Source organism: Amia ocellicauda, chromosome 1 (assembly GCF_036373705.1).
Source record: "Amia ocellicauda isolate fAmiCal2 chromosome 1, fAmiCal2.hap1, whole genome shotgun sequence".
NCBI classification, from domain to species: Eukaryota; Metazoa; Chordata; class Actinopteri; order Amiiformes; family Amiidae; genus Amia; species Amia ocellicauda.
The window spans coordinates 36629911-36652016 of NC_089850.1; the positions used below are offsets into that span (position 1 = coordinate 36629911).

The following is a 22106-nucleotide window of genomic DNA, read 5'->3' on the forward strand; positions in this document are numbered from 1 at the left end:
ACAGCTGACTATAAATGGAACTGGAAAGTTAGTGTAAATGAACATGGAAAGAAACTGGAAACGCCCTTTTGGTAATGGTAAAGACCATTCGCTTTTTAAAAAATAAATAAATACACAACATTTTGGAATGCATTGAACTTGTCTACAATTACACATTTTAACTGCTATTCTTAAGTACTGAACTGTAAACATATTACCTTTGATGCATTTCAGAAAAATGCTACAAGGGCAGTCAAGCACATAAGACACACACAGGCTCAATTCACGGACACAGCATAGGGACAGTCCCCCGTGGGGTAAAGGTCACAGTACAGTTCACTTACCTGCTTGAAGGAGGGGTTAGTGAGCAGGTCCTGCTGAGGCAGCCACAGGCACAGAGAAAACAAAATTGAAACACATGCAGAAATTAATACCTCAAGCAGCCAAAACTACATGAGCAGGAGGCCAGATATCTACATAGAGCGGAGGGACTGCAGAGCTCTGGATGGCTTTCCACATAATCAAATGGAGGCAAGCAGCATGAGAAGCATAAGCTTGAGGCCTGTTTGTTTCAGAGCCATCACTCGCTGTGGCAGTGGGACACTCCTACTGAAGCACACAGGTATGTTTGTTCTATATAGCCATGTTCATACTGCATGAGGATGCAAGTCAGGGAGTCCTATGCATTAAGTGGCCATACGGGATATATTGTAAATATCAATGCATGCCTTATGTATGTCTTAAAGAGGAACACCTCAAGCTTCTACATGGCACCACCCATGTGCTGTTCTCTTCTGGGTGTGTCCATGAGTCAGTCAGGACACTGCAAGCCCCCCCCTGCAGCTACTACAGCATGCTTCTACAGCACTACAGCAGCTATGACAGCCAAGAGAGAAAGACTTGTCCACTGATGCTAGTCAACAGCCAGGCTTTTAGCTAACCTCAAGTTCCATCCAAACTCACAAATAAATATAATACCATTGGTCTGTCTTTAAAGCACTGTATCATGTTTTGTGGCATAAGGAGTTGTAGCAAAACACATTCCCCTTTGGCTATAGAGGAAATGGTTTAATCTCGGCGGCAAGCTTCTTCAGCAGGGCTTGGCAATTCATTCCATGCGTTCTTAACCCTCTGTCATTGGCCATCATTTGTATCAGAGCTATCTTGATGGCCTGTTTCTCACTGGCAACATCAGAAAAACACAACCACACAATAACAACAAAACTGCAATCCAGACGCCAGCCGGTGTCTCTCAGCTGTGTGAGTCCCTGCTCTGTCGCAGGCCACTGCTCCAGTACCTGTTGTCTCTGGTAGGCAGAGAACATCTTCTCGATGTCTTTGAGGTCCAGGATCTTGAAGGCACGCAGGTCATCGATCTCCTGCCAGATAGTGCCACTGACCTTGTTCTGAGAAGAGAGGGGACACGAGGTGCAGGTTTACAGCCGGTTTGAATAGCTGAGGGGCAGCACCATAATATTAGCTCAGATCAGTGGTCCCCAATCAGAGCTCTGCAGCATATATTGTCCTGCACCCTATCACATTCATCTCAAATCCACGTTAACAGATGAAATTAAGAAAAGTTTGGGAACCATTGGCATAGATCATCTTCTTATCATATCAAAAAAAGAACTGAAGATTGAACATACATATAAGCCACTTTCTTTGACAATTTGAAGAAGCAGGGCCTGTCTTTGAAATTAACTTGAACAGCACTTACTCCATCGCTATCTGTTGCAAACCTCTCTGCTTCTGCAGGATGAATAATGAATGACTGCAAAGAATGCTATCCTGTACACCACCTTCCTGCAGCCTATGCAGAGTGTGCCATTTGTTTGGTAGCTACAGCTTCACATATCATCTAGTTCAAGTTTTTATAAAAATCACATTGATTCCTGTGGCACAGAGTAGCTGACAAGTGAAACAACAATCTCCCATGTATCTTTCTCTTTCTTAAATATTTTTGCGGTTCCCCTCTGTGAAAGTATTCTGTCACATTCTTCAAAGCCCCTAGGGTCTCATGAATCCCAGACTGCCCCGAGCCCCCAGGCAATATCTCAAAGACAAACAGGCAGACTGCCTGGCTTTTCAGGACCTATACATGCCAAGGGCCACTTGTAGGGGTATGAGATGCATAAAAAAAAGTATTTCAGATACACCCCTTAATAAAAGTAAAAAAAGAATGCAAGAAAGAAAAGGAGCATATTCAGTATCTGAGACCAAATATTCACATTCGCTGAAAACATCATGACAAAATTTGCTTCCATTAAATATTGAAGACAAAATGACATAATTCTCAGATTTTAAATTATATTTGATAGTGATTTGATAGGGTCAATAACTGAAACAACACATTCTATCACAGAGTTGTCAAATCACATGTATTGCATTAATTAGTTGCATGAATATATTCTACTTACAGTTTCCTCCTTTTCCTAAAACATTTTTCCCCCTCTTCCCCGGCAATGCAACACACTCACCTCCCCCAGTTTGCTCCAGTTGAAAGACTTGAGCGGGTGTGAGGGCTGGGGGATGCTTTTGGAGCGCAGAGTGGAGGCTGTGTTAAATGTTGGGGGTCCAGGGGGGCCAGGAGGGCCAGGAGGGCCAGGAGGACCAGGAGGTGGTGGGACCCCAGCACAGAAAAACGGGGGAGCTCCGGGGGGAGGAGGGGGTCCTCCAGGAGGTGGCGGTGGGGGAGGTGGAGGAGGCGGACAGGAGAAGGGTAGAGGGGGTGGAGGAGGAGGGAATCCATCCAACAGGGGAGGGGGAGGAGGAGCCAATGGGTCACCCGGGGGAGGAGGGGGAGGCGGGAAAGGGAAGGACATACTGCCGCCCTGCTGAGAGAGGAAAGAAGTGGTAATGAACACTGTCAGAAAACACAGACAGAAAACCTTGCCAGAGAACTTCCCTCTGCCCCACCCATCCTGCCCCGCCCCTCTCACCGCCAGATGGCTGATGCGCGAGGTCAGGTCCAGCACTTGCTCCCGGGTGCTGCGCAGTTCCACACCCTCCCTCTGCAGCTTGTCCTTCATCTTGTTCAGCGTCCTCATCATGTCGTCCTTCTCCTGTGTCTTGGTCTCGCACTCCCGTTCCTTCCTCTCCAGCCGACCCATAAGCTCGGCGTGCTCTGTGGGGGTACAGCAGGGCAGGTCAGGGCAGGACAGGGGAGAGGAGGAGAGCATGGGAGTAAAGAGGAGAACAGGAAGTAAAGGGAGTGGAGATCAGGGCAGAGCAAGGGAGAGAAGGGGATAGAAGGGGAATGAGAAGTGATGAGAACAGGAAAGGAGAAGAGAGCAAGGGAAAGAAGGGAAGAAGAGAAGAGGAGGGGAGATCAGGGGAGAAGGGAGAGATTAATGTGTACCTAGCATGACAACTCCCCTACAGAATCATCCAGCACACACTTCTGCTTTCTCAGCTACCTTTGTTTGTGCTATTTTTAAGTCATGCCTCATTGACAGTCCAGCTGATAAAAGGATAAAAATTTGATAAAAATCTCAATTATCTAAACTGGGAAAAATGCATTTTTCCATCAATGTAAGTCAACACATCAACTGAGTGCTGTTGGGGGGGGGCGTGTGCTTTTATTAAACTTGAGCTGTACTGTGTGATGGAAACTGTCAGCATGTTCTCTGTAAGACACAGCAGGGTGCTGTCCACACAACATGATCAAGGAGAGAGAGAGGTAGACAGTTACCTTTCCTGAATTTCTCTGCCTGATCTCTCCATTGCTTGACCTCGTTTTCATTCACCAGCCTGTCAGACAGATTTAAGAGCTTAGTCCACAAAGCATACTTACTATCATTCACATATTCCACAATCAACTTAATACTTTCAAAGTATACAATGGCTGTTTACATTATTCTTAGTTTTTTTGGCAGATAAATACAATCTACATAAAAACAAGGGATCCCATGAATTTGGTATGATCTGAGATAATAATTTAACTCATGTGCTGTGAATTAAATCAAAAATAGATTTTTATGTTAAAAAATATGATATGTAATTTTCCATTCCTGGTTTTGTATGCTGATTGATACAGTTGTTCTTTTAAACATTCACAGTTATGGTACCATGCAATAATATGTGTCTCTCATAATTAAGTCATGTAGGATAAGGGAAATAACACAAATAAATAAGTAACATGAGTAACATATCATCAAAATGTGTGGTTACTTCCCGTGCATTCAACAGGACCTCAGCAGGAAAGTATGAGTTCATGAATAATTACATTGGAATTATGGAGATGTTTTAATACACAATGTTGTGTTACCACAATTACTTCAGAAATCCTGTAACTCTACAGTGGGAAGAAATAACTTTATAATTTCCAGCTTACTGATTAAGCTGTACAACCTTTTTGAGGTACATTCCACAATTAAGGGCTGTGAGACCTACGCAGCATGATACAATCATCGCACAGTGCTTGTTTGCAATTAGAGAGATATATTGTCATCAAAGCAGATTTCACGTAGGCCAATACAGATATCTGCACCATGGTGGGCTACCACTAGTGTAGATTTCCTTAGCTTATAATTCTCCTGGAGACAATGCAAATCCTACGTTGGTCTGACTGCCTTTGGTTATCGGAATAAGGGATAAGCAGGCACAGAAGCAATTTTGTAATTTTGGTTTTAAGTCTGATCTGATTCTAAAAAGGCTGGGAAAAGACAATAATGAGGGTAATGATTGTGCAGAATAACTCGTTTCCTGGTTCAATAAAATCTGCGGTGGGAAGTGTCAACTGTGCCATCACAGTAAACCAATGTGCACTTTATGGGTCTTTAAAGCAAAAAGAATTGGACATTGAAATGCTCAAAATCCACAGAAACTGTAACCTCAAAAACAAAACTGAGACTAATTAGAACAATATTTTAACTATAACCCAGTGTTCCTTTCCTAATGAATTACTTGATTTAAAAAAATAATAATGATATGGTCTCGTTTTACAGCTCCTCACAGATATATCAAGAAAGTCTCAACGTGTCAGACCTCGTCAGAGCTAATGTGATTCGAATATTCTCTTTGATCCTGCATCCTTTCTATGAAAATTAATGTTATAGACAGTCTATGGAATCATACTGTTTTGATTACTCTTCTGGCTAAAATTCTATTACGTTTTAATAAAATAAATTACAGTCATTACGACTGTAATTTATTTTATTAAAACGTAATAGAATTTTAAGTGATTGCAAATAAAACTGCCACTTCCTTCCATGGTAAATTTTATGTCAGACTGAAAATGTCACCGCCAATGTTGAGCTCTATGTTGTCTGTATGCTGGGACCAGGGTATTCATTTTGTTTCGTGCAGTTCCACAAAGGCTATTGCAATAGCAATAACTTAACGATGAAACAAACTGTTTTGATCTACATATATTTGGCTGGTGAGGTTTTATGTGGGCCAGCTTCAGATTATTATTCGCCGTATTTAAAATTTGGGATTCTTGTGCACATTTACACTTTCATCTTAGAGACCTCCTCTGTGATTTGTGTTTCTTTCACTAATGGTAAATGTGTCTCTTAATATGAGTTTGACAAAACAAACATGGTGTAAGAATGGAGGCAGCGGCAGAGACCAGCTGCTGGGTCTGAGGGGGCTGCACTCACATGCGGATGATGCTCTTGACACTGAAGTTGTCCAGAGGAGCCACATCAGGGTCCTCCCCCTTTTCGTCCTGCAGGACAATCTGCTGCAGGATCCGGTCCAGGAGCTGCCACTGCTGAAGGCTGCCTGCACCTCGTTTGTCTGGAGGAGAGAGGAAGGAGAAGGGAGAGAGGGAGAGCCGGGAAGAGGGACAGAGAGAGAGTAAGAGAGAGAGAGAGAAGGAGAAAGAGAGTGCAGGAGAGGGACAGAGCCGGAGAAAAAGAATGAGCAGGCGTACATCTAGTTGACCCCTAGGGCTATATTTTAATACACTGTTCTGTTGTAGATTTTTTTTATCCTTGTCTTTTATTTTTGGGTCAGTATGCTGCCAAAGCTGATTGGGGCCAGAACCCACATCACCACTGTGGGGTTAGAAAGTGCTTTACAGTGAAATGCTTTGAAATGCAATGAATTGACAAAATAAGATGCCCTGCTGGGAGATGCTACAGACTGGATAAATTGGCACTTGACGGGACCTCTGATAAAAGGACAGGGAGCACTAGACAGTGGTGTAGTCAGACAATGTGCACTGCTCTTTTCTCTACCATTCGTACAGTGTTTAAGTGCCTTTGTAGACACACGGTCGGACACACTTGATAGTGCAGTGTCATTAGCTAGTCAGAGACAATATGGGATGGGATTGCTCACATGGCATCTGGAGGCAGTGTTGCAGTATGGAGAGCAGGTAGGGGTAGGCATCTGTGTGGGACAGCTTCTTTTTTATCAGTTCGAACATCTGGCTGGCGCTCTTAGTGTCGATGTGCACCTGCAAAAACACAATCATCCCACTGTGCTTTACTGCGTACGCTCCTCAAGAGCCAGACAGTGAGGCTACACGGTGCAGTATGTCTCTCAGGCTGCCTATCTCCATCAAATGTAATGAGTTCTAGTAGAACATGGCTGAATGGTAACAAGGCTCATGAAAAGCGGCTGATATATGTACAGCTTCAATTAATTAATGCTGATTTGTTATTTATATTGAGGATTTGTAGACATTTTGCTTGTTCATCTCTTGTTCATCTCTGAAGCAGTACTTGCCACCCTCCTCAGGATCCACAGTCTTTCACCCAAACCTCAATTTTTCCACCCTAACTTCCCCTGCGCTGACAACAGCACCAAGAGCAATGGTAACTCATCTCTCCATGCTTTCCAAATAGTTCACTTTTTTTGCTTCAATGTGATTCCACTGAACTGCTGGTTAACATTTCCTACCAGCTTCTGCCCAGGGCCAGGGGGGAACAGACCAAGAAACTCACCAACTCAAAGCGCTTGGCAAGCTCCAAGTCATCCTCGTTCCGCACCATTTCAAAGAAGTCTAAGTGCCTACGGAAGGAAAACATTTCTGAAACTGACAGGCAGACAGCAATCTCTGGAACTTTCATACTCTTCAGACCCCACTAGTAGTTAGATTTAAAAAAAAAGGCAAGTCGTCAAGTAGCTTTAACATCAGAAACGTTGCTTAAAAAATGGGAAGGCTGTCAGCGGTTGACTGCTCCTAGGACTCTGCATGCACAATGTTTGGTGGGTTCAATGTATTAGGCAACCCTAGCCACATCCAATTTCTCCCTGTCTGGTTAAATCACTGCCTGCTGTCCTTGGCTTAACCTCCAATTCCTCAGTCTGAAGTAATATTTGGGGCTGGCTCTGTTGATCCCACTCCTAAACTTAAAGGAACACAATTAAATGTCCCTACAGACTGACAGAAAGACAGGCTAAAAAAGAATCTGTTTCATAAATGAATGGGTGGCTTATATTACTGAATAACTAAGCACCCTTCTTCTTTATTTATAAAAAGGAACCCAAATGGTGTCTTACCTGTCCAGAGTTGCATTCTCATGTTCTCTCAGCTTTTCAATCACTGGCTGAATTCCCAACATCAGGAATTCGAACCTGAGATGAAGACGGAACTCCAGATTGTCCTGGAGAAACACACAGAGGGTCAAAGACTAACACAAAATAATCGGGGTGGAGGGTTGCTTTCCAGGATTTGCGGAAAGCAGAGATTCTATGATACATATTTATTGGCTTATAGATTGAACAGGGACTGTGATGATCTATCTTTGCAGTACTAAAAAGCAAAAATAATGTAAAGTGTACCAGGAAAAAAAAAATATGGATGCAGAGATTCCAGGGGCAGAATGATTTTCATTTAGAAATCATCCTAAATGAACAATACTGATAAATGATAGGATTGTGTGGAGAAGTAAGAGAGTCCTCACCTCCCCGGCACCTGCGTTAAGCACAGCATTGATGAAGGACATGATGGCTGTCTTCAGGTTGACCTCATCCCTGTACCGCCCTGTGCTCCTGTCCAGCTCATTTAGTAGCGTCTACAGAGACAAAGGCAGTTAATCACCACAGAGTTCAATAGATTTCCTCAAGACATAGCACTCTTCCTTGGTACTTTGCATTTGTCAGAATATTATTTCAGACTGGGAGTTGAAATTCAATCAGCACTTCCACCCACTCACCAATCTCTAATTCCCAAATCAATACTTAACTTTGACTTTCCACTGGGCTGATGCATCTGGCAAACAGGAAGCCAGCTTCAAGTCAAGCAATTGCAAGTTGCGATTGGTGGGTTTGTTGAAGTTATTGATTAATCTGGTGCTGAATCTTGACTCTCCCTGCCTCCAGTGAGTAAGCTGAGCCCAAGGCCAGTCTGAGTGGCTTTGAGAGATGGCTGACTAGCTGGCTGAATGGTTATCTGGCTGGCTGACCTAAAGTCTGTCTATTTGGCCCATGGAATGGTGTTTAACTGGAGGGTACATATTAACCAGTGTAATTCCCAGTTCCATCTGAAAAGGCCAGATGGAGCTGTTTCCACAGGGCTCAGTGTCAACACAGTTTGCTCTTATAATCTACCAAAGCCATCCTGCTACAGCTCCCATACCAGCTTCTGCCCAGGGATTGTCTTACGCCTTACAGCCGAGACCGATGTCAAGATACATAATCCTCACTGTAACCCAGGGGTCCCCAGCCTTTTTATCATGAGAGCTACTTTGTGTAAGGATCTCCATGGTGATCTCCAGTGGCGGGGCGGGAGGGGAATGTGGGGGGTCTGCTGATGGTATTTTGTCCTCAGTCCCGGAGGAGGGGGGTGCTTGCTGACGGTTCGCAATCGACCTGTTGGGGACCCCTGCTGTAACCCAACCCCTAATCATGACTAAAACACATATGTTGTGTTAAAACTTCCAGAGTGTTGGATATTTAAATATTTTTAAGTGGAGAGTGGGTAGTAGGTGCGAGGGAAGAGAATCTGATAAAGAGTTGTTAACCCTCTAACCTGGAAGCGCGTCCTCTCGGCGGCGTATTTCTGGTAGTGGATCATGGCTTGCAGTACTTTTTTGTGGCCGCCGGGCACCAAGCATACGGCCCCCAGGATCTCCAGCACGGCCACCTTGGTCTTGATGTTGTCCTGGCGCAGGCTCTGGGAGATGATGCTGATGCTCTGTGGGTGTGCTAGCACATGGGAACGGCCCTGTGAGTTGTTCATCAGGGCTTTGATGCAGCCAATAACTGAGGTGTGGATGCGGCTCTCTGATGTCTCGTAGTCCATGCTCTTCAGGAAGTTCAGTAGGCAGGTCAGCCCGTCCAGCTCGATGAAGCGTGTAACAAACCTGCCCAGAAAAAGGGGAGAACGTTACACAACATCGCAGACACGCACACACAAACACATACAGCATTACATATGACCAGTGCTTTCAGTACATCTGAAGGACATGCTGTGATTTAGCTAGGCTGAATGATGACTCAACTTAAATCTAAACAATTTATTTATTTTTCCCCATAAGACCTTAATTAAACCATATCCATACATTAAACCATTGTGTTTATACTACAGTTGATGCTGAATTATATTGCTGTATTAAAGAAAAAGTTTGGAGTTATTTGTATAATGGTTAAATTGCCACCTAGAACAGTTTCAGAGGTATAAATAAGACAGACAAGCTACAATCAAAATTGCCTTGTGTATGATATCTACATTGGAAACATGATGTAAAGGTGAATATAGGTGAGATCAGATATAGTGAATGCCTGGTGTCTGAATGTGGCTGGATGGGATGGGATGGGACCAGTCTCAATCTTTTCTTGACAGTTTATTTTGTGTTTGTTTTGTGAGTTCTTTGTCCAGAACAAAGCAGAGTGACTCAACCATTCCAGGACAAGATGGCTAGCAACATTCTTCTCAGAGGTTAAATGTCAGTTATGAAAGATGGGAAATGCAACATGAATTATAACAGTGAATTATAAGAAATGCATTGTTTTGACATTGTTCAGGATTCAGACACTCCCTCGCTACTTTCCTGGCTCTCTGTAAATGCAGTCTTCTGCTAGACATGTAAATTATAGGACTAACTTATGTGCTTTGCATTGTTCTCCATATGACATGACTCATTTCACTGCCTGTATCTGTATCTGGGATACACAGTGCATCTTCTCAATGTCAAATAACAGCACTAGGGCTTTTATTCTTCCACTGGGAGGAGAGAGGAGAGCTGATCTGCCCTCTCTAAGTTTGTTCTGAACCCCAACTTCCATTCACAATGTTCTTCAATATCACAAATTTAAGCACTGACACTGAGGTTTATTATGATCCACATTCACCATTAAAATGAGCAGTGTGCATTGGAAAGGAAGCAGCAAGTACCTACATGCCTAATTGTAATCATTAGATGTTTCTTTTAGTATGAAAAGAAAGATAGGGAAAACAATCCTTGCTCAGATAATACAATAGATGGACCATCAATGGCTGACCTTTCTTCTGTATGGCTTTGGGCTGTAGTTGGATTTGATCAACAGTGGTGCACAGCTGATAGTCAATAGGGAAGTAAAATAGCTTTAACTCTAACAGCTTAGAAATATTGGTCTTGAGCTGGTTAGTTATCAGTATTTATGATGGGGTTGTTAATCCGTGGGCTGCTTGACAAGGTTGGGGTCATGATAAGTAGGATACATAACTCCAATGAGAAACGTGGGCTCCTGGCTGTAGCTCTTCAATGAGGGAGGCTGAGTTAACAGTGCCCTGTTACAGAGAGGTCATATGGGTCTGTACTTTACAGCATAAGAAAGCACTCCATTCTCATGCCTCTGACATTATTTTGAGCCTCAATGAGATTGCGAAGCAGGCAGATTCACAGCATCAGACACAACCTTTCACCACACGCAGCATAAACACTGTGAAGAGAGTGCCAGGAAATGTTGGCTAGGAGGAGAATCCTAAATCAGATAGGGAAATGTTTAAGATCTGTGTGAAATTTTCACTGGCCTTCTGCAAAAACAAATCACAGTGGAACACATCCCTGACAAACATCCATATTTCACAGCTGGGCTGGAGAGTGGGAGTGGGGAACGGCCGTGTGTTTCCATACAGTGGAGGCTCTGCATTACAGCGGTGTTAACAGAGACATCCTCATCTGGAGTCAGATGGCAGGCCAAAGCTGGACACAATCTGCTATCTGACATACAGGGCTAGATTTACGGACCTATACGGTTCCATTAGCAGCAGCATTATTCAATTAAAGTGCTAAAATAGTATTGAATTTGATGATACTATCTTAAACATCCAATTTTAATTAATCAAATCAAAATGGTTAAATGTTGTAGAGGTCATTTTTTTATTTTTATGTCTTTTGCAAATCCTGTAAGTCACCTTGGATAAAGGAATCCAAATAAAATATATAATGTAATATAATATAAACATTCGGCCAAGGGGGCAGACGGGTCTTAGTACATTGTGTTTAAGAGCAACTGAGGCTGATGAGTGCAGACAGACAGACTATATTCAGGTGCTGTCCTTTAGCGATAGTGGAGGGCTGCACTCTGGGAACCATAAGCGACAGAGGAACTCTGAGCCTGGGCTTCCTCAGGGGAGCCGACTCGAGACAGTTGTTGACGGGTCTTACGATGACAAAGGAAATGAAAAGGCAGAACGTCGCCCTGTAACTGGAGTTCAGCGCTTGTTACTATTACTCTCTGTCTGTGCATCTCTGCGTTGCATTATTATTTAATAGAATGGCTGCCATTGCCAAGGCTTGGCTCGGCACTGAGAGGAGCTGTCATGCGTCTGCTCCGGCTTTGATTCCACGGTGGATTCCACTGGGATCTAGTTCCAAAAGCAGCCGAGCCTCTCTGACCCGACTCTGCACCCGGCCACGAGGAATGATTTCATCTCTCCTTCAGCTGAACCTTGTTTTTATTAAAATATGACAAAACATAGTTCATGTTTTTTGTTGTACTGTAAAGTACAGAGGAAAGGTTGTTGGAAGCAGTCGAAGCACTGCTTAACCAGAAGTGCCTGTAACATTTAAGGGGAATGTTACCCGATACACACAGTCCATGAAAAATAAATCAATAATATATTTATATATATATATATATATATATATATTCACTACTGCACAGCTAAAACATAATGTTGTGATTAGCCTGAACAAGACTGGAGAGTAGTAGGTGGATGGAGTCATATACACAGGTTGAAGCTGATACTTCATTTTGAACTTGCTTTTAATTTAACCTGCTGTCAGACAGGTGTCAGAAATGACATACCTTACTTGTCTTCTTTTCTGTCTTGCATGGCTAAGCTTAAGCAGCCTGACCACTTTGTATTTATTGTTCTATTGCTCAATAATGACTTATCTCTTGCCGTAAGCTCCCAATAACAATGACCTTGCTTCTGTGTCACCTGCTTGGCATGCATTACCAATCTTCCTTACAGATGATGGTAGATCTTCGCCTCCCTCTATTTCTGTGACAATTTGTCACAGTGCTGCTCTCTCAACCCCAGGGTGATAAAAACACCAACAGGGGATATGGATCTCAATAAAGTACCCAAGCAATGCAGACAAACTGAAGGACAGACATGGAGAGAGAGAGAGAAATAGACTGCCAATTTAGTATTCCCTTTGTGGGAGAATTGAAAATACTTTTTCGCAGGCCTTTACAGCACTAGACTTTGACAAAACAATGCTACGCCTGAGTTATTGCTTTGTAAGTGCTGTGTATTATGACCCCTAAGAGAACTTACTGCGGTAAATTATGCTATGATCATAGCCTAGTGTAGTAAATTGTACTGAAAGCGAACCAGATGGCGGAAAAACGCAGAGGAAACCCATGGTAATAATGAAAAATGACCATGCAAATTTACCATGGCAAACCCTCCTAAGGGACCCCTTTGCTACACACACACACACACACAAACACACACACACACCTGTCAGTCTACACGGTGTGGGGTGTCCCCCTATCATCTCCCCCTCTGCCAATTCACCTGAACCTATAAAAACACTGTGTGAGGGGATGAAAGCCCCCATGAAGGGGTGTGTAATTACAGATTCTGGACCCCTCACCCAGACTTGGAGCACTGCAGAGATCACAGAGTGCCGGCCTTCCTGGTCCCAGGCTGCCTGTTTCTGGTGAAAACAGCCCAGGGAATGCGGCCTCTCTGCCAGCCCTTTTAAACTGTGTCCAAAACAAACCACATTTAGGAGTCTGGGGGGTGGGTGTCGAATAAACACTCAGTGGGGTCACACTCTCTCAGAGTTTGTAGAGGTTTAGGCTGCAGCTTTGCGGGTTTCTGTCTGTTTCTTTTACTATATCAACGTGAAGCAGTTTATTACCTTGAATGCTCAGGGCTTGGAGGAATTTATGGGACAAGTTTTTATTATTTTTTATTTCAAGAACTGGATGATTTACACACACTCTGACAACATTGGTCAATATTCCAGCCTCCTTTTCTTACACACTGGAAATCCATGGCATACAAAAAGATATGCATGGAATCAGCATGTGTCAAGAAAGTACAAATCACTGAGAAGAGTATCAATTTCATATCCTAAAACGGGAACACATCAGTAGGATTTTAGCAGCTCTGTTCTTAAATTCTAATTATAGCGGGCACTTTTACATTAAAAGGTGCTAACTGTGCGTTCAGAATAGTTCCTGATATCTCTGCGTCCATAACTAAAGGTAATAAAATACCATGCTTTATAAATCTGTGGGAAATAGTGAAGAGTGAAGGAGAACGAAGTACAAAGTACAGCAGCCTGAAACACACCCATAGTGCTGTAACCCCTCTACGTGTCATTGGAAACATCAGAAATACTTCACAATGCTGCCCCCAAAAATTAAAACTATTCATTAACACTAATTTCCTACTGAAACTAATGACAGCATATAGCAAAATCATCCTGTGTTGAGAAGAGAGCCTAAACTTAATGACAAACAAGCTTTTAATACCTTATACCTTATAGATTTAATATGTGCACTATGCAGTGGAGATACATGATAATCCAGAAGAGTTCTCGAGCTTCTTCATGGATTTAAATGTCATAAATAATAATGGTGACCATAAGGCATTCCTAGTGGTTTAAGAGAGCTGACTTGTCATAGAGCACGTCAAGCTCATGGGCTTTAGTAGGAGTCTGAGAGGCTGAGCTGCAGAGCGGCAGGGAGAGAAGGCAGTGCACAGATTAGCTCGGCTCTGACTATGCAGATGAACACATTAATCGGAGAGAATTAGCTGCCATTCACAAGTCTCTCTCTCTCTCTCTCTGTTTGTCTGTGCCTCATCTGCGTGGATTAACAGACTACCAGGGAAGGAGATCTCCGTGACACAACAGACTCCCTGAATCAACATTCGCATTGATGATAATACAATGTGATGCTGCATGCCTTGTACATGTGTAACTCTAATTCCTCTTGCCCTACCCTCCAAAAACATAATCTTACACTCCATTGCCAACTAGGAGTGTGTGAGAATGCCCATAAAGACTTGATGCTTAGCATTTTAATTTGCACCTGACACAGATTACGGTTAAAATTACTATTCCATTTTCTAATTATGATAAACCCAACAGTTCAACAATCAAATAAGATCAACTGACTACTAATGCCGAATGAACAGCGATATGCATTACACCGTCAAGCAAAAGTGCACAAGGCCACCATGACAAAATGTACGACAGAGGGAGGGTACATCAGGACACTGTTGCTATTCCCAGTGGTCCAGGAATCTAATCAAACCATTTCCTGAGATGACAACGATTTCACTGGCACAATTTGCTATTTGTTCCAAATGTCCACTGCTCTTGCTGTATACATACGTCACCTGTCATTAGCATTACTTCTGCTCATCACGCTAATGTGCTTTGGGCTTTTGTGTTACTGTGCACTTTATCCAGGAGGGAAAACACAGTCACTAGTTTATTTAGTCACAGATGTTTTCCCCTGTGGTTGCATTTTGCAGACTAAGCCTTCTCCTGTGGAACTGCTCCTCATCGCTGGACAGGAGCAACATGAGATGACAAACAGGGGGCAGTACGTCCCCGTTGCCTGTCTCTCAATCAGTACCCCCTCCCAGTCGGGACCTGTGGGAGAGTCACAGTCCCCTTTATTACTCTGACATGACAGTGATGAGGGGAAATCGCAGGAAGGAAGGAATCAAAGCCAGGCTATTAGAGGGCTGAGATAACAAGATAGAGGGTGCACTCTGTTACTGGGCTGCAATGTTACATGCACACTGAACAACCACACACACACATGCATACACACAACTGCACATGCATGGGCACGTACACAAAATCAGCCACACGCGCACAAACAGCACAACGCTAAACACAGTTTAATCACATGTTAACGGGGTCAGGTTTTCATTTATTTACAAGGACCGTAACTGAACTTTAATCGCTCAATTTATAGGATTATGAAATGAAAGTGGACATTCTATATACATGTGTAAGTACTTGTAAGATTTGTCCGTATCCAATATAGAGCTTTCAGAAGCTCCTATGTTTATCTTTGTATCCAACATAATTCCAGGTATTTTGTTTGTAAACACCAGAGTTCGTGATTTTATTTTTTTATTTTCTTAATTAATCAACTATTTATATCCAAAAAGGGAAAAGCTGAAGTCATGCAGAATTGTGTAGCATAGTGTTATGTAGTGTAGTGTATTGTACTGTAGTAGAGGGGGGTGTACCATTGTATAGCGTAGTGCAGTGTACTGCAGTGTAGCACAGTGTAGGACAGGCAGTCTATTGTAGTGTAATGTAGTGTAGTGTAGCGTAATGTGGTGCAGTGCAGTATGGCGTAGCGTAGTTCAGTATAATGTGGTACAGTGTGCTGACGTGTAGTGTGTTTGCAGCACGGCTGTTCCCTTGGCCAGCTACATGGCTCAGAAGAGCTCTCTCCTGCTGTAAATCAATAGGGACAGTCCCAGCTGTATGCACTGACTAACAGAAGGCATGTGTGGGCCGAGAGCCTCCCTGTGTCTTAATTTTAATGCACATTCCAATAAGGGATCAGGAGCGGATTAGCACCTCTTTAATGCACCTGCTCCCACTCGAGCTGCACCGACTCCAAGCTGTGGGAGGGAAGACTCCAGGTCTCCCCTTCCTCGTGGCACATGTCCATCTCAAATGAACACCCTCCAATGGGTTATACAAACTAGGACTTCACAATTTACTCCAAGCAAAATGCCCTGAATATAGTGTCTGTGCTTTTAAGTTACTTTGAGAAACAGCTTCACTAGGCAACAATTTACAACAAACATCCTTAGGCAAATGAAGAAAAAAAACAAAAAAACATGTACCTGGAAAATGTTTGCAGGATTGAGTATTATTCATGTAGTCACTGCATTTTGTGGATCTAGCAGTACTTGGACACAGTCTAAATTTGGCTTGGCTTTCTTTAGGCTTATGAGAGACAGTATACGGACAGTACTTGAAATAGTAGTACCTCATCAATCATGGTAGAGCAGTAACAGCTTGGATAGTTGTGCAACACACCTTAAACAAATTATACTGGACTCTGTAATGGGATTTGAAGGGCATTCTGCCTGCATGGCCCCCGTGAAGTGAGCTGTGTTTGAACTCAGACCTACAGAGGAAAATGGGTGTCAACAGCTGGATGGACCTCCTGCTCAATGCCATTAACATACTGTAGTGGACTGTGTCCCGCAACCAGTCAATCGACAGTATGCCCGTAAAAGTAAATAATGAATTAAATAAAATTCCGCTGCTGAGTGTGTTTAACTAGAATGGTCAGCATTTCCATATTCTTTCTAAGTGACTCTATCCATTAAACTCTCTGGTCAGAAAGCTTAGCTGGTCTTCCTTCTGTACCATGGACCACCAAATGGATTTGAGTTTGGTATTGCTTGGTGTTGTACCCCCAGCATTTCTCTTCCACGATACACTCACATAACACAGAACTGCCTGCTGCAAAGAACTGATCCAGATTTTCAGCTGCTCTGGCCATTGGGAGAAGAGCAGACAAAGACCGTGTTTGTTTTTCAACAGGACTAAAAACTTAGCCCATTTGGTAAAATACAGTTTATTTATTTAATAGTGTTGAAATTTAATAACTTAATAATTAAGTAAAAGATAATCCTGTTCACTCATTAGTTTTAGCAGAGTGTAATATTCAGTAATAAACCCCCTGTTCTGTGAGTCCTGTGTTGGCCATAGGGATTTGATGTCTCTTATTCTGAATTCCTTCTAAGTGACCCCCGCCCTTCGGTCACCTACCTGCCCAGCGCAGAGCTCTCAATACAGGGGGAGAAGGGAGGTAAGGAGCCTGCTCTCTTAGGAAAAGTAAAACTGCAAGGCCTGAACCCCAAGCTGGGCGTTTTGTGTAATTGTTGTGTAAAAGTTTACTAATCATTAATCAACCATTTGATTTTACCATTGATAGTTTCATGTAGTTTGTTAGACTTGTTGATATTTAATCCTCTCAAAACATATTAAAAATGAAATAAAAGGCTGTTTGGATCATGGTGTGTCATTAATCAGGTGATTTGTGCTTCTGGAGGTATAAGAAGCTTAAAGTGAGGTTTCAGAAGAGTCCACAGGGGGCACACCTGACAAAGACGTGGAGACTCGGTCCAAGAAATCAGTGGAAACACTTCTGAACTAAATCACGGAGCGCCTGTGTTCTGAGGGCCTGGCTTTCCAGGCAGTGGTTTGTTAACTTGCTCACTTCCTGCAGCGTCTTCCTGCTTTGGCAGAGCTGCCATTAGTGTGGATTTATTTAGTTCTGCGGAGAGCTATGGCTTTCGAGCGCCTGGAAGCCGGAGAGGCTATTTAAAACGCAGACACACGCACTTGGTTACAGTTACACACTTACAAACATATTGACTTAGACACATGCACGCACGCACACACTTACAAACACACGTACACAAACACAGTCCAGCCCTTTCCTTCACTTCCCTTCCACACCTGACTAGACATTCATCACTGTGCACATGGAGGGAAAAAGACCAGGCCTTTGAGCACAGAAACACGGCTGCTGGATTCTCTCTGGAGGATGCATCATTGCTGGAGATATATTTATATCTGAATTTCAAAGTGTTTTGCTCCACAGTTAAACTGACTCCAGACTATAACAGTTAAAAATGATACATTCATTTATTTATTTTTCTAACTGAAACTTTTTCCTTTTGGAGGCAGAAACAAGTTATCATCTTCTTAGTAAAAAAAAGCTGCTTTTGAAGTTTTTTTTGTGCTCTTATGCTTTTGTTCTACAGAACGGATGGCTGATGGCTTCCTGCTGTTTTTTAAGTCACAAAACACACCCCAACCAGGATCCCAGGAATGAGTTTCACAGCCTGCTGCTCCCATTCCAGCCATTGTGCAGTGACACCCGGTGGCTGGCATTTGTAACTGCAGGATTGCAATTGCACAGCGAACACGTTTATGTTATTTAAGATTGTACCTCATTGGCTGAGTCCGTAGAGCTGTCTTCAGGTCTTCCACCACCTTGTTCCTCATTTCCATCTCCTCTTCATCGAAGGCAAACAGGGTCTGCATCTACACACACAGAGGCCACAAGTTCATTTAAACACAGGCTAAGAGAAGATGATGAACATTCACCATTTATATATAATATATACTCAGAGCAAGTGAATACACACTGTATGTAAGCCTGATGTACAGTATGATGCCAAAGTCTGATCCCCACCAAGGCTTTTACTCAATTCACAGCTTACTTTTGGAGGCAGTGTCTGACAGAGTTATTATGATGCAGACTGAGGTTTTGGATGTCCAGTGAAGTTAATGCTTAAACTCCAGTGAAACAGCTTTTCTTTGTTAGTAGGGAAACCAACATGTCAGTCCTTGTATATTAAGAATTAAATATTATTGTTAAAAGATTCAAATTTAACATAAAACCTGCAGCCTTTATAACTGAGTAAGTAGGGACATATAATCTAAAATCCTGAACCGATTCTGCATCAGAGAGTGCTATTGTTAGCATTGGTTTTAATCTGATCCTATATATAGGTAGTCATGTGCTTCTATAAAGCTTTGACAGAAATTGTAGATAATGCACCATAAAAGCCATTTTCTTAGTAATGGAATCGATGCATTTGCACATGCTGCTTATTAATTTGATTTAATTTACTGCAAACAATCTGTAATAAGAACAGTCTGGAAAACCACCTTAGAAATAAAGACAGTCTGGCAGTTCTCTAAGGTTATATATAGAAGGTGCACTCTCCGTCAGCGATGATGGCAGGAAACTGCAGAGTTCAGCACACTTTTCAAGTCCTCCTGGCCTGTTCTGTCCTCTCAATGTTAAATCCTGCAGATGTTTCAGTCATAACATTCATCTGGAGGTCTGGCTCCGTTTGTCCAGATGGCTCTAATATCCTTGGCAAGCTGCAAAATCTCCAGCTCCTGCTTTTCAAATTAATATGTACGTTCTTGTTCATGGGGATTAAACATTACCTTTGCCAGTCCGCTTTGCTCCCCGGCTCTGTGTTTCAATTCTCTCCCAAACAGTAATCCCCGCTAACCACGGCCTACTGGATTAGAGCTATGTGTCCAGTCCAGTTGGCCGGTGTTTGGTTGCTTTTGGCTAGTAGTGCCTGGGCTAGTGATGATTCAACATATACAACCAATCATTACTGTTGTACTTCATAAAGCACCACCTGGCTTAACCTAGTGTAACTTAACAATGTTGGTGTAGGTTCAACATTCCTACTAGTGCTTTCACAATGAACTATGGCCACCAGAATGTGTTTCATGAATGCCATGGGGCCAATGTAATCCTAATGGCGCGACCATCGTTTCCTCCCCACAAAGTCGTTGGCTATGCTGAGTCAGCGTTGCTGGATAAGCCAGTAATGCAGCTACCAGCCGTTCCCTGGAGTTCAGTTTGGTTGAACTCAAAGTCTGAAGTCATAATACAATCTCTCCAGGCTGTCAAGCTTTTAGCCAGGATACTTTCCAGTGATAATACCAGAAAGCACAGGGGAAAAGACCACATAGCTTCCCACAATGTGCTTCAGTCCAGCCGCGACACATTGCGTTCCTTCTGAAACATCAGCAGGCAGAGGAGTGCTGTGCTGGGCAAGGCAAGGCTCTTAATGGGGTCTCTAGGTAATAAAGACAGATTGGAATTGAAGGCATGGAAACAATGCCTTCTACAGCAGCCCAGTCCTGCTCTATTAATGCATCACACTGCAGTGCATTGAGACCCAAGAGTTTGCTCTGAGCACAACATGGGAATAATCTTGTTTTTCATGTATGCTATTTAGTTTCCATTTTCTCTCTTTATGCTAGTTTATGTATCATAATTGAAGCTAGGATTTTTTAAATGTCCTATAAAAATAAATAATCTATTAAATGTTAAAGTTATAGTCTCCCGTTATTTCTGTTGCAAAAGATAATGTTGCACCTGATATAACAGATGTTACACAGCCTGACTAACACTTCAGTCTCCAAAGATTAGTTCAAACCACAGGACAGGTCTTTCATTGTAGCAAGTCTTATTGCCGCCTTTCCAAGAAACTTTACACACAGTCACAAACACTTCAACCATCTTGGAAGATTTTCCAACTTGCTCGAGTACGATTCAGATAACATCCATGACTCTGACTTATACAGATTAGATAAGAACATAAGAACAAACGAAAGTTTACAAACGAGAGGAGGCCATTCGACCCATCGTGCTCATTTGGTGTCCATTAATATCTAAGTGATCCAAGGATCCTATCCAGTCTATTTTTAAATGTTCCCAAATTTTCAGCTTCAACCACATCGCTGGGGAGTTTGTTCAGATTGTGACAACTCTCTCTGTGAAGAAGTGTCTCCTGTTTTCCATTTTGAATGCCTTGTAGCCCAATTTCCATTTGTGTCCCTGGGTGCGTGTGTCCCTGCTGATCTGGAAAACCTCCTCTGGGTTGATGTGGTCGATGCTCTTCATGATTTTGAAGACTTGGATCAAGTCCCCACGTAGTCTCCTCAGATCCAGGGTGAAAAGGTTCAGGTCCCTCAGTCTCTCAGTAGGACTTTCCCTTCAGAACTGGAATAAGTCTGCTTGCTCTCCTCTGAACTGCCTCTAGAGCAGCGATATCTTTCTTGAAGTGTGGAGCCCAGAATTGTACACAGTATCCAGATGAGGTCTAACTAGTGCATTGTACAGTCTGTACATTACTGCCCTTGTTTTAAATTCTACACTTTTGACAATATACCCTAGCATTCTGTTTGCCTTTTTTATTGCTTCCCCACATTGTTTGGATGGAGAAAGTGAGGACTCCACATAGACTCCTAGGTCTTTCTCATGCGTCTTTCTCATCTAGTTCTATTCCTCCCATAGTGTAATTATAGTGGACATTTTTGTTACCTGCGTGTATTACCTTGCACTTGTCCACATTGAATTTCATCTGACAGGTGTCGGCCCACAACTGAATGTTATCTAAGTCCCTTTGAATAACCTGTGCTGCCGAGATTGTATCTGCTGAGCCACCTATTATAGTATCATCTACAAATGATGTTAGATGCTTCCATTCTGTGGTACTTTTTTTTTTTCTAAAACAGAAGTTAAAACACCTGTTTCCAACTACTGAGTTTTCTTTTTTCGGTAGTCTTGATGATCTTGTGTTTGAACTTGTGGACGTTCGTACAGTTTCTCACTGTGTTTACAGCTGGACAGCCAATGGCAGCAATCCATAGCTGGTAACCAATACTGTGACCCTTTAAAGTCACTCCAGCCTGCAGTGCATTTACATATGAAAAGAAATATCATTGTTTTTGTTCTTTTCATCCCCTTGCTAATTATAATGGCCTTGATGTCTGGAAAAATACATTCATAACACTTTGTTCTGAAATCTGTAATTTTTTTTCCTGCTCAGCTTTTGGATGTACTGTACATTGCAGGCTCTGAACTTAAGCCATCAAAATAAATACTGCACATGTCAAAGTTTCTTTTTTCTATTCGTTTTATTGTTTTGATAATGAGAAACACAGGAGAGCGCTTGTGTTTTGTTAGTCATGATGATTACCTTCTTTCAGATGTGCCAGAGGGCTGTGATAGAGGGCTTCAAATTAAACGCTTTATAGTGGCTGTTGGTTAAAAAAGCAAGGATAGTTCCATGACCGAGGGCGCTATTCCCAATCCATCAAAGATCACTCTCCTTTCCAGCACTAAGCCAACACTTTCATGAGCAAGTATTTTCCTTAAGTTCTCTGGCCTCTTTTTCA

General features: G+C 42.6%; 1 protein-coding gene across 6 annotated transcripts in view; it reads right to left on the minus strand.

The window, feature by feature from the left end:
* Nucleotides 1–22106, minus strand: part of daam2 (dishevelled associated activator of morphogenesis 2) — a 105397-nt gene that overhangs the window by 26799 nt on the left and 56492 nt on the right. The window contains exons 5-16 of one of the 6 annotated variants that reach the window (XM_066703365.1): nucleotides 18337–18431; nucleotides 8906–9239; nucleotides 7839–7949; nucleotides 7435–7538; nucleotides 6876–6942; nucleotides 6268–6385; nucleotides 5583–5721; nucleotides 3671–3729; nucleotides 2919–3103; nucleotides 2457–2810; nucleotides 1278–1385; nucleotides 324–353 (exon numbers count right to left, since the gene is read on the minus strand). In XM_066703365.1, coding sequence (XP_066559462.1) covers nucleotides 324–353; nucleotides 1278–1385; nucleotides 2457–2810; nucleotides 2919–3103; nucleotides 3671–3729; nucleotides 5583–5721; nucleotides 6268–6385; nucleotides 6876–6942; nucleotides 7435–7538; nucleotides 7839–7949; nucleotides 8906–9239; nucleotides 18337–18431 — 1704 coding nt within the window. Of the gene's footprint in view, nucleotides 1–323; nucleotides 357–1277; nucleotides 1386–2456; nucleotides 2814–2918; nucleotides 3104–3670; nucleotides 3730–5582; nucleotides 5722–6267; nucleotides 6386–6875; nucleotides 6943–7434; nucleotides 7539–7838; nucleotides 7950–8905; nucleotides 9240–18336; nucleotides 18432–22106 lie in introns of all 6 variants that reach the window. The other 5 variants (XM_066703356.1, XM_066703346.1, XM_066703336.1 and 2 more) reach the window with 5 other exon arrangements.